The following is a 14,044-nucleotide window of genomic DNA, read 5'->3' on the forward strand; positions in this document are numbered from 1 at the left end:
GAAGCAAGAATTTAGAAGGCTGTATATTTAACGTAAACGTGTCAGCGACAAACATTATTTCGCTTAAGTTGCAGACTTTTTGTTCGTTACAACTTTCCAAGGGATCAATAGCGTAATGCATGGGATGGTGTATCGCCTAGCCCTGTTCGCATCTTTACTTGTCTTGGTCAGAAGAGGTCGAAATGGCAAAGTGAAGAATCCCGCCAAAACTTCGCAACTTGCCAAATCGCCTCGTATTTTTCGCAAAGTTGCGCAAACTCCGCGCAAAAGTCTGGAAAATTTCCACGAAAACTCGCCTGTGAAGAGATATTAGCGCCATGAAATCGACAGTGCGTGCTGTACGCGCAGGGTGCAAGCTATTGGCCTGTTTAACAAAGTTGCAAGAGCCTGCATTTTTAAAATGCATTTTACCCAACACTCCTTGCGCTCCTGTACTTTTTCTTTCACGTGTAAAAAATCTGAAAAACGATCAAATTCAGCTCGTGCAAGGGTTGATTAATAATGGTTTAAAAAGTGGAAGGAAAGTTGGGTCGAAATTTATGGACAGACCGAAAGAGATTATTTATTAATTGTTTCTTTGTTATTCGTTAACTATCATCGTAGTCCTCGTATCCTCGATTATTAATGTATTTAACGATTTAGGTGGATAAGAGCTCTTTAAATATAATACGTATAAAATGTATAGAAATAAAAATTGGAAGAATTTCTATTCCTTCAAACTTGTGAAATAGTACGTATTTAATTCGGAGTAATAATGTGATAAAATAATGGCATTTTATAAGAAATTGGGCCGCGAATTCCGCGAAATGAACGATTTTGCGCGATTGAAAATTTGTAAGGGATCCCTTTTAATAAGTTTTTTCAATTACAGGAATGGAATGACGTGAACATGAGATGGAATACGTCGGATTACGGGGGAGTGAGAGACCTCAGGATCCCACCGCACAGACTTTGGAAGCCTGACGTTCTCATGTATAACAGGTAATTTAACGCTGCCTTCATCTGTTTAATATTCATGGAACAATCTGTTTTATATCGTGTATGCTTGTAACCAGCAGTATTCTGGACATTACAATTTCTTTCTCGATGCTCGTATCGTTCTTCCTCGTATCTTTAAATATCACTCGAAATGTACCAATCTTGACATGTCTGTAAGAAGATTAAAGTTGAATCTTACGAGGAAGGATTTCGCGATATTTTCTTGCTCGGAGAAATATGAAAATTTAAAATTTATTGCGATATAATAAATTCGAAATTAATAATTTTTAAATTTAAATTTAGAAATTTATTCCCTGATTTTGCGATAAAATGATAATTCTTTTTAGTACCTAATGTTGATTATAGCATTTTCGTATATAATTTGGTTTCTTTCATAATACCTAATCAGTCACGATAAATTAATTTTTGCACGAATTAATAAAAGAAGTGTCTCGGAATATTTCTTGGAAAAAGGAAAGACGATTCTTTATCTCTCGTCACTCGAGTTGCACCCAAATAAGAATTCCTTTCTTTAGTACAAACCTTAATTCAAACTTCGTCGCATTGTGTCTGACTTTGACACCGAGGAAATTCTATGAATACTTCGTTTATACAATAAAGTAGTCTCCACTGGATAGATGCTTTTTACAGAAGTACCATTATCATTTGTCACATCTTTGCTTGTTGGATCAAGTGAGAAAGTGTACAGAATTTTATTCGAACAAATTGCACGTTTATTTCGAAGAAGTTAATACTCGAAATTCCCTTGTGTCGTACATAAATTAAAAATTGATTCGGTGAGAGTGCTGCGTGTCGTCAAATATTCGCGTGGAATTGAAAACGGCGAGGCAATCGAGGCAGAGAGAAGGATGCAGGGAAAAAGGGTAATCGAAGTTGAAAAAGTATTTCATCCGGAACGCTGATACCGACTATAAATTCGAAAACGTCAATTTGAGGCATCGAACCTTTGTTTTTCAACTTTACAATGTAGTCAGCGAAAAGATGTCGCTTCTCCAGCGAAAATATATTGCCGCCCCCTGTTCTCGCCATTTCCACTCTTCCGCCAGAAATTTAAGCGAACTCGATAAAAAAGATTCAATGGTTCCTGCATGTCAACTCTCTTTCACTCGACCCAGAAAGGACTACGTGTTACGAATACATTCATAAATCCTCTCCTCCACGTAAAGTCAATAATGTTTTGCATACACGTTTACGTGCCGATGCCTTCGCCAAATTTCTTAGCATATTTAAAGGGGTAACAGAGTCCCGGTGTGTTGCCGGTTTATGTAAATCGGAAGTATTGATTATGTAAGCATGTTTTCGTAATTGATCTTACGCGGCATCAATATAGAATTACGACAGAATCCTGGATTGTGTCAATAGATTAACTAATCGATCGGTTTGCCTAGTTGTTGGCGCGATGTTCTATATGCCAACGTGACTGGATTACAAAAGCTTCCCTGAAAATAAATCATTTCCTCGAAATTAATTATTCCATTAATTCCCTTTATTATTTAATGCATCGGGCTGGTTGAAATATAATATCGACATTTTTCTTTAAAACGAAAAGAAATTTCAGGGCATTCTGACATATAACGCTTTACTATCTTAAGAATAATTCTATGATTCTAATTGACAGATTGTTATATTCGGTGCTTTATGAATATTGCTTTATGAAAAAGGAAGAAAATATTTTCTACTGCAAAAATTCGGTGTTATCTGTTAGTCAAAGAAATTTCAGTGCATTCTGACATATAACGCTTTACTTAAGAATAATTGCACGATTCCAATTGACTCGTTGTTATATTCGGTGCTTTATAGATATTGATTTATGGAAGAAGACGAAAATATTTTCCAATTCAAAAATTCGGTGTTATTTGTTAGTCAACGTGACATTCGATCAAATATTCAATATTTTTCTCTAATTATCAATTTCGATGAAGGCTACTGATAATTAGTTTCACAGATCTAAGGAATGGGATATCTTCTAGGCGATTGACAATGGTCAGATTACTCAGATATGGAAACTCAAATGAATCGATTAATTCCCTTTAATGCATAGGGCTCGTTGAAATATAATATCGGTATGTTTCTATAAAACGAAATGAAATTTCAGCGTATTCTGACACATAACGATCTCTACTATCTTAAGAATAATTGCATGATTTTAATTGACACGTCGTTATATTCGGTGCTTTATGAAAAAGGAAGAAATTATTTTCCACTGCAAAAATTCGGTGTTATTTGTTAGTCAATGTGACATTCGATCAAATATTCAATATTTTTCTGTAATTATTAATTTCGATGAAAGATACTGATAATTAGTTTCACAGATCTAAGAAATGGGATATCTTCTAGGCGATTGACAATGGTCAGATTACTCAGATATGGAAACTCGAGTGAATTATTGATCGGCAGCAAGCTGCGTTATGATTACCTCCAGGACACGCCATTACGAATTGCTCAGAGCTACTAGTAACATAGTAATAATCGTTAATCGCCTTCGTTACTATGAATGCTGCTTTAATTGCATCGCGGCATTATTTTCTATGCACGTTATTTAACGAGCAACCACATGTTTACGAGCTTACGACACATAATTAAGTTCATAAGCCAGAACCGATATTAACGCGTAGCTACGTAATATCGTGCCAGGTCACAGATTCACTTTTAGAAACCTTGTACACCCTCGATCTATTAAACGTTCCGCAGAAGCTACGAAATTCAGCATACGGTGTCGCTTTAATCGATCATGCGTGAGGAACATGCACCTAATTTCGCAAATTTCTATTCAATTCCGGCGAAACATCCCCCCGAAAGATTGTCACGCGTTACTCGTTAACGTGTAGAGCACAATAACCGATTTCCGGTAACAAAATCCCGTTCGTGTCTCAATTTTCTCTACTCCCCACTTCGTGTACCAAACTGTCCATATTCCAAGCGAAATCAAAACACACCGATAAAACCTGTTGATAATTATGAAAGTGAGTCATGAATCCGAAACGACTAAATTTTTCACACATTTACACGCATTTTTATGTATATCCAACGACTCGAAAATAATGCGAAATTACTCCTCGAAAAGCTCAAAAAGTAGAACAGTCGGATGGAGTCGGTACTCGCGTCGAAATTAATTTTTCCATTTCCCCAACGCGAAATTTCCAATACCTCGAAACGAAACTTTCGCAACTTAGGTCACTTTCATAGTCGTTGGTACAGATAAAAAGCAACATCCAGCAATGAATTTGGTAGCAATAATAGGATCTGTCGGAAACAGGTGAACGTTCAACTGCGATTCTATATCCCATTCGCAAGCCTGGCCCAACTTCTACACCGTCTGTCACGTAACTCGTTCGCGTTAATTGATACATCGTATATTTACAATCTCGTGTTTCATCCTGACGTTGTTTATTTCGTAAACCGTGGGCTACTGTTACCTCGCTGGTATCATTCTGGGAGAGCGATTAATTCGGGACGGTATTAACAACGCATTTTCTCGAAGCTGGACGACGGTGACCGCAATACATTTAAAGCGATTGGTCAATACAGCCAACTTCCGGCGTACAATTGGCCTCAACCACAGGGACCAATATTAATCTTCGAACAGAGGTAATACCAGCGCCGATCGTGAGGTCACTCTCGAAGATGGTGCACGGGTGAATCGCGTCGGGGATCGATCAATTAGCCGCTTTGTCGCTTCGTCACGCCGTGTTTCTCGTGTGCTCCACTTTTCACCCGACCAAGAACTAGACGTTCTCGTTTATTACGTTGTACTGCCCTGTGCGACGTTGAAACCGGAATAAGATATATTAGGCTATCCTCGCGATTTCGTTCGACGAGTACCAATGCCCTTATTTCACTGTTTACAGCGAATGGGGAATTTGTTTGTACTCGTGCGCAACGTGTAACTTTCCATACGAGAGACAAACTTGACACGTAACTCGATAAAGATATATCGGTATCGTTTTCATTAAAAATAGAAATCACTCTTTTTAAAAAAAGAAACGAAATAGTGAGTAGTAGAATAGTAATACAATAAATTAAATGGGAACCATGAAGGATAGATTTCACCATTATCTCACGTGTGGCACTCTGGTCGATGATCACACATCGATACTAACCATTCATAAGGTCAATTATCCAGCATTGAAAAATTAATCCAAATATTCAAGTGTGAAACCAAAGCAATCCAATCCATTCACTTGTTTAGCTTCACGATGTATTGGACAACCTAAGTCAGTTACCTGTCATAAGTATGAATTCATACTCTCATCGTTCAATTTAATAACGTTAGAAAGGAGAGATATCTCTGGTTTTCTTTTTATTTATAAAGTGCTCGATGGTCTTATAAATTGTTCTGATATAATAGAAAAATTCTCAATCAATGTTCCATTTAATGTTTCATTTAAAACGATACAACTTTCTTCATATACAACATAAAACTGCTTTTGCATGCCACTCAGGTATTAATTGAATGATTATTAATGTTAACAACACTTATCCTACCCTAAATCTATTCAGCCAATCTTCTCACTCTATAAAACAGCTACTACATCACACCTTCCTATAAAAAATTCTTTTTCCTTCTTTGTATATTTGTATATTTTTATTTCTATTTGTTACCATTAATTTTATATCTCACTATAATAATTTTCTTGCAATTTTTCTAATAAGTTAATCCCGTATAAATAAATAAATAAATATATACAATTTATATTGCGAAACATTTATAATATATTGTTCGTTTAATTTGTTCAAAAACTTTATCAACCCCATTCCAAGAGATGTGCACGTATTGAAATCTACCCATGGTTACCTGTGTTAGGGAACTTTTCGAAAAAATATTTCCATAGAGAAAGATCTAAAGTTTTTGTTACTGTTTCCCCTTTCATAAATACTATGCGAGAGACACATAGCCGTAGAACGTTGGAGATCAATAGGAACTGTTGTCGAACAATGTGTTTCTCAGAAGCGAAGCCCTTGCCTATTATTTATATCAAACCACTGGCTTTCACGTATAACGCAGAAGCGAAGCTTTCCATTTTCCACGACGGTAAATACTCGGATCGCAGCGTGATCGAGGAATCACGACGGGGTGGAACTTCGTCACACGCTCGAACTAACGAAATCACTCGTACCCTAAGGCAGACAGAGCTTCGAGTACGGAAATCGAAAACCATATTCATCGATCTCTCCTTAACCGTATTTTCCGTGTCTCTGGAGCCTCGCAAAATAAATCCTGGCACGACAGTTTCCCCCTCCCTTCCTCTCTGCCGGTGACTTTTTCACCTCGAATCTGTCCAGAGAACGTGTCAGGCGGAATAAAAAAAAAAAAGAGGAGAGAAGTAGGAGAGAGAGAGAAAGAGGAGGAAAAAAAAATAAAGTTTATCGAGACAGTCAATCCGTTAAGAACGATCTAGATTCCGAACTATCAGAAGTTCCCGGTGGCTGGTATGTGGGGCAAAAGTGGGACGCCGGGCCAAGTGGGTCAGTCGCATTAAAAACAAAGCCACCGCCACCATTTAAAGGGAATCAGGAAAAGTATCTCCCCCCGCGCGGAAATATATTGTCGGAAAACGCTTGCGGCTCCTATTGTTTTTAAGTAGGTAATGTATCGGCTCCGGCATCGTATTTGTCGAATTAAAAGTTTAGTTTAAGGCGCATTAAAAAGGAACGGAACTAGCCGGCTCACTTCCTGCCAGAGTGGCAGAGATCGTGCCACGTACGTCGAAACGACTTTCTGCACGTCGTCGCCGTACTTTTTCGCGCTATTTCGCCGTATTGTTCCCACGTCCGCGTGCCGCGTTCCCTTTGGAATAGGTTTTGGCATCTTGGCAACCGGCAGTCATCCACTAGCGTTATTAACTTCTGAGCACTCGGTTTTACCAGACCTAGCGCGTCCCGTGCTCTAGGCAGATTTCTGCAGAGCAAGTTTAGCGTTTCGCAGTTACTTTTCTGTACAGGATTTAACCCTTTCGGCACGAGCGTGCTGTCCACCATGACACACGTAATACATGGTCAGTCCTCTTTTGTATGAAGATTTTCTTATGCGTTAAATAAGAACTGTGCTTAATAACAGTTTTCAATCATTATTATTTTGTAGCTTTAACATTAAAAGATATTTATGTAAAATTCTACATAGATGGATATATCTGGCGCTCGTACCGAAAGGGTTCAAGTCCATATATGGATATTAAAACGCACCGAATTTGTCGAATCTGATTTGTGTTTAATACTACTTATAATACGTAAATATTCAAAATTTGTAATTTCTGTCATTTTCTGTATTTTTCTATTTGCGAATGTCCTCGCTGCGGGGACATCGATGGTAAAGGGTTAATCGCTATATTTAATCGTCATTCATACTAGACTGCACTCGCACATATTGTTACGAGATTTTCATACCTATCTGGTATTCGGCTAAGTAAAAAGAGCGGATCGTAACTTCAGGGAAGAGTAATCCAGCATCTTCCAAAATGTTCGGACAAAATAACAATCGGCTGTTTACTGTAAAAAGGGGTGTCTTCCATCGAAGTTCAGAGAGTAGAGCTGTAAACCTTTCACTAGGGTTAAATCTATTCAACGACGCATTCATTGGAAATCTTTGGAAATTTAGTGATCGAACTTGTAAAACAGGAATTGTAAACGCGATCTGTAACAATATTATATTTATCACATATCATCGCAAATGAGTTTCATTTATTCAACCTCATTCGCATTCACGCATGTAAAATCAACACTCAAAAGTGTTTGATATTCGAGGAAATTTCGAAATTTATGAAAGTCGATCGAATTCGATCGGAATGGAAGATAGATCGAGTTTGTAGGAATTGGCTAGTTGTCGAAGCGAGTGCAGAGATTGATCGCTTAACTTCAAAACTGGAAAAATATTCGGGCGAGACCTCCCGGGAGTAGATAGATTTCTCACTTAGCATCCGAGTGGATCGAGTGGATCAAGGAAGTATTTCGTCAGAGGACTCTTTTCGGTTTTTGTTTCGCGAGCTCTTATTCGATTACTCTCGTCTGGCTCGATCCCTTTTGCGTATCGAAGATCTCGGAAAATTCGTTCTCGTTGCACGTCTAGATGTACGACGAGATTGCGAGCATTCGTCTCGTTTCCAAAGGAACGAAGGCCTCTCAGTTTTCTCGTGAATAGCCAAACCCGTACTTTGTAATGCATGCCGTAAGTGAAGGATCCTTTCCGAGGAAAGGCAATATTGCCTCTCAAAGTCATGTTATTAAACTATGAGCGCGAAACGACGAAAACGCGACTGTCTGCTTGCAGATATTATTGCAACGTGTATTACACGGTAACAATAGCATCGTATAATGAACGTCTAATGAACTATAGATTATTCAAAGTAACTCTCGATTATTTCAAAAATGGTAATTTTTGTGTAACGAACTGTAGGATTTTTGGCTAAATTAATGCTATGCAGGCAGAGATCTGCACGTCTAACAAACAATAACTCTCTTTTCGTAACAAAACAGGTTTTATTTAACTAAAATATTACACCAAGCTCTCACACGATCATCCATTCTCTACGTCCTTACACACATTCAGCCTTCTAACTCAACTCAAATCTGCCTACTTTTGACTTCTTTCTCAATTTTTAACTCTGACAGCCTCGCGCCCTTACATCCTTAGATTAAAAACTATTAAAGTTTTATTACTTCTTTAATTACAGATTTATTTCCAATAATTTTCTAATGGCACGAGACAGTCAATCCGTTAAGAACGATCTAGATTCCGAACTATCAGAAGTTCCCGGTGGCTGGTATGTGGGGCAAAAGTGGGACGCCGGGCCAAGTGGGTCAGTCGCATTAAAAACAAAGCCACCGCCACCATTTAAAGGGAATCAGGAAAAGTATCTCCCCCCGCGCGGAAATATATTGTCGGAAAACGCTTGCGGCTCCTATTGTTTTTAAGTAGGTAATGTATCGGCTCCGGCATCGTATTTGTCGAATTAAAAGTTTAGTTTAAGGCGCATTAAAAAGGAACGGAACTAGCCGGCTCACTTCCTGCCAGAGTGGCAGAGATCGTGCCACGTACGTCGAAACGACTTTCTGCACGTCGTCGCCGTACTTTTTCGCGCTATTTCGCCGTATTGTTCCCACGTCCGCGTGCCGCGTTCCCTTTGGAATAGGTTTTGGCATCTTGGCAACCGGCAGTCATCCACTAGCGTTATTAACTTCTGAGCACTCGGTTTTACCAGACCTAGCGCGTCCCGTGCTCTGTGGCCGTTGATTTGCGCCAGGATTTAATCCCACGCGGCGAGCGTTAAGTAGTATAGTCGACGATAACGTAGGCGGTCAAGCGATTTTATTCGGAAACTTTTCTAATAAATTTTACTTTCCGTTTGTTATCCGATATATCGCGGTTCTCGTGCGTGTTCTACTCCGTGAACGTTGATTTTCCCGAGAATTTAATTCGTCGCGACGGGTAGTAAGTAGTATAGTCGGCGATAACGTGGACGAATAAGCAATTTCATTTTGCAATTTCTCCAGTAATTTGTCGCTTCTGTTTATCAACAAATATATCGCAGATTTCTTGCAGGTTTGCAGTGTCGGAACGTTTATTTGTACGGGGATTTAATTTCTCTTATCGAGCAGGAAGTGGTATGGACAATGATATTACACACGGTTCAACTCTCGATGTTCGAACAAACAATATTTGAAATAATAAAATTAAAGTTAAATAATTATGTTGAAACAGGCGAACGGGAGATTACCGTGAGCTTTGTATGCAAATTACGCCGCAAAATTTAATCGCTTCGATTTATTAACAGATGTACCACATATCTCGTGTACTTTATAGACATCCTTCGTGTCCTTCGTATCGAGTAGTACGTACATACCATTGATAATCAAATCGGTACTTGAAGAAACGATATTTGGAACAAGAACGTTGACATTGCACGATAAAATTGCATTTGTTAAGTAATGCGTCTTGCATATGTAAATTACAAGTGTAATTTAATTTTTGAACATTTCGAATAATTTTTCATTTCGATGTATTAGTCGTCTAGCAAACATTTTCTTCCGGCAACGACACATCTGGACGGTGTGTCACGCTATAAATTTTTATCTCTGTAATTAATTACATTCGAACGTGCGTGGTCGTCAATTATGTCATCGCGTCGTTAGAGTCGTTAAAGCTGCGGGAGTAGGTGCGCCATATACCACGTAGCATAAAGTAATTTCCTCGGGGACAAAATGCACGACGATGTCAACGAAAAATAAACGATACTTTTTACGGGGACGCGACGCGATTTCCAGTGAATCTTCATTCCGTTAGAACACATAAGCTGACGGTACACTTATGTACTACCACGTGTAACTCGTCGTTTGCGCCTTCGCTAATATGCTATATCGTCTCGATAATTTCGTCGAGCCTTATTCAACTCGACATTAAACAGAGTTACATTTTATTTTATAATTTTCGAAATTTTTGAATGCAAATTCCGATTTTTAAAAATTCTCGGTCTCTTTAAACCTCGAAACGTAATATCGAAGAAATGAAGGAATGAAAATGAAACAGCTGTATATCCATGTTCATAGCCAGGCACAAATCGTGATGAAACGGCGCAGGAAACTTGTTGGTGTGGTCGTTCAGGGGACGTAATTTTATTGTACAAGAAAGCGTTAAAACGATTTGCACGCGCAACGAGCGTCGATCTATAACTCCATTTCGTGGATTGGTATTTTCATTTAAGCGGCGAGCAATTTATAAGTAAAACGAAAATAAAATTGTCATCGTACGGCCGTCGCAACGTGACCAAATTGCCAGCGTATTTTAGTTGGAATCGACGGTTACCGCACACTCCTGATCGGGACATACGTGCAGCACGTGCAGCGTACGTTATCGTTCGTGGTTCCAGAATCTGGTGCCGTCGGTAATTTCGCTGAATAAATCGTCAGTCGATCGTTGGATATACAGAGTATTAAAGAAATAGGATTTAGGAGATTCAAGATGAAATTAAGCGTACACAATAAGAATTAAATTAAAGAATTACAATAATAATTAAATTATTAATAATATACAATAAAAAGGAATGAAAACTGTCGAATTGAAATAGGTTCTTTTCTAAATTCGGAATTTTTAGAAATATACGTGCTGTTTTGGCATTACAATTAAAATTGCATTTGGATAAAAGACAGGAATGATTGGAGAGATTTAATAAAAATTTGTATGACTTAATGATTAACCCTTTGCACTTGACGATTTTTTGGCTAGAGAAGAGTAGAAAATTAAAGATTCTCTACTAAAAAACTGACGATACTTTTTTGAGCAGTGAATAAAGAATTGTATAATAATAGTATTGTAGAATTATTTGATTTCGATACTTTGCACACTGTTACGTTACATTAAATTTGAATATATTAATTAATATCGATCTTCTAAATTTTATGAAATGGTGACTGAAGCTCACCTCTCGAGTGCAAAGGGTTAATATTTTGATTGACATTAGGATTAACAAATAAAGATTGTATGCAAAGTATAAATATAATTAATATACATTTACAAATGGAACGAATTAATTTCAAAAAATTTATACGTAATTAACGAGGATATAATAATTGGGGGATGCGAAGTTGGATATCCTGGATTTCTCTTAAGGTTGTCCAATGAGCTTAATTTATTCGTCCGTAAATAATGTAGCGAAATTACGACGACAGGACGTAAAATGTACGCATGTCGAACAACGTCGAATAAAGTGGGAATATTTGAGAACACATACGGGGATTTGTAATATACGTGTGTGAATGTTGTATTCAAATGTACACATGGAATAGCCCTCGGCAAAGAGAGAATGAAGTTTGTTGATATTAACTGTAATCTTTTGTTGCGATACAACACACGTTTCTCTCTTTTTTACACGGTGAACGTGTACAACGTAAAAAAAAATCGTGTAAAAAAAAGTAAAAATTGATTTACAACAAACGAAAAATTTTTTCGACGCAAACAATGCGGAAGATATACAAATTGTACAGAATAAATGTAAAATTGGAAAAGATACACATTGGATTCTCAAAAAATATAGAAGAAACGTTAATGTTTCAAACGTTAATTTAAATATATTATTAACTCGTTTTTAAGAGCAACGATTAATTAATATTTGTTGTAAATTAACTACGCCTATGCAACGATGATAACAGGCCTCTTAAATAGTATCCAAAAACCAGGTTTACAAATATTCCTGCAAAATGTGCATAATTTCCACAATATTTTCTACGAGTTCGGAGCAAGAATGTAAAACGCGGGGAAAATTCTTGTAAAACTAAATAAAACGCGTGAATGTAAATAAAATACGTTAAAATACCGTGGAGATATGAATAAAGTATATTAAAAAAGATCGCGTAACTGTGAATAAAACGCGTTGGAAATCCCGCATGACTGCGACTAAAACGTGGAAAAAAAATCGCACAACCGCGAATCGCGTAAAGAAATAAATAAAAAGGGGTTCAATTGTCCTCTTAGGTTCGTTTATTTTCAATTAATTTAATAGGTCGCATCAGCGAACGACCAGAAAGAATCGATTGCAGCTTCCACCTCGATCGAGCATTTTCTGCCACTCTAAGCCCTCGCGGCCTTAGACCCTTGCCCTTTAATACCTGCTGTTAAAGTATCGTCATTTGAATTACACGGCACGACATAATGGTGGCCAATATAAACAGACCGTTTGCATAACGCCGCATCTAATTTCCATTCGAATAAACATGGTCCATCGGCGACTTTCCATTCGCGGTGCTGGTAAATAAACGAATGTTTTCCCACGCCGTGTTTCTCCCATTTGTCAGGAACGTTCGCCGAAATTATGCGCTTCGTGACGCGATTTTCATAATTTCCCCGCACGTTAATTAACCCCTTGACTACGGCAGACTTTGATACGTAGTGACCATACCATACGGCAGGAACTGAGTTACCATGCGCGCCATTTTTGAGAAAACAAGCGCCCTCCGTGTCAGAGAGCCAAACTACGCCGAGCGCCTATAGACGCCCTCCTCTGTGTCACAAACGCAAAATTTCTAAGGGCTAATAGACGCGCTCTGTCACAAACGCGAAATTTCTAAGCTCTAATAGACGCACTATGTGTCACAAATGCAAAATTTCTAAGTGCCCATAGGCGTTCTCCGTGTCACAAACGCAAAATTTCTAAGCACCTATAGGTGCCCTCCGTGTCACAAACGCAAAATTTCTAAGCACCCATAGGCGCCCTTATTGTCACGAAGACGAAATTTTTAAGCCCTAATAGATGCGCTATGTGTCACAAACGCGAAATTTCTAAACGCCTATGGGCGCCCTCCGTGTCACAAACGCAAAATTTCTTAGCGCCTGCAGGCTCTCTCCGTGTCACAAACACAAAATTTCTAAGCACCTATAAGTGCCCTCCGTGTCACAAACGTAAAATTTCTAAGAATCTATAGCAGCCCTTCGTGTCACAAACGTAAAATTTCTAAGCGCCTATAAGCGCCCACAATAGCCAAGGTGTTAACAGTTTCGATCTTAACACGCGAGAATTTTTTCTTCCCATTCAATTTATCATCTGCCATGCAATTTCTCCTCCGTTCCCCGCTGCTAGCATTGTTTCTCCGTGTACGCGTGCTCGCGTCCTCCTCTGCAACCGCTATTAGTTTACCAGGACGTTGTCTTTCCGATTTAACTGCACTTTACGCTCGCGCCATGCCGTTTTGGATTCAATTATTCTTCATTGTTCGCGGCCGCGCATCGGAAGTCGTGGAATCCGCGCACACAGATTTACGTTCCTTCAGCCGCCGGGGATTGAAGGCAAAGCAAATTGTTCCTGCACTTCTGTCGCGAATTAACGCGCCTCGGGAAGTCGTAATTGGGACGTGCTCTGAAATTACACCTATTTTCGAGGATCCTCCGTCATCGCGAATTCGAGATGTAGAAATTATTATCGTTCGCTTGGCCAGTAAGGTTTCTCCGATTTTTATTTGCAGATGAAGCTTTGGCTTTTGGTATACATATTGTTAACTTGAACAATATTATATCGTGTGATTACTAATTAGAATTGGCATTTATCAATGAAATTGGTACGTG

General features: G+C 38.5%; 1 protein-coding gene across 1 annotated transcript in view; it reads left to right on the top strand.

Moving 5' to 3' along the window:
* The window catches only part of nAChRa7 (nicotinic acetylcholine receptor alpha7 subunit), a 271,960-nt gene that overhangs the window by 208,410 nt on the left and 49,506 nt on the right, over positions 1-14,044 (top strand). The window contains exon 4 of the mRNA XM_017911599.1: positions 872-981. Within this exon, the coding sequence (XP_017767088.1) occupies positions 872-981 (110 nt within the window). The remainder of the gene's footprint in view (positions 1-871; positions 982-14,044) is intronic.

The sequence above is a fragment of the Eufriesea mexicana genome, unplaced genomic scaffold, assembly GCF_001483705.2.
Source record: "Eufriesea mexicana isolate 0111107269 unplaced genomic scaffold, ASM148370v2 scaffold4744748336, whole genome shotgun sequence".
Classification (NCBI taxonomy): Eukaryota; Metazoa; Arthropoda; class Insecta; order Hymenoptera; family Apidae; genus Eufriesea; species Eufriesea mexicana.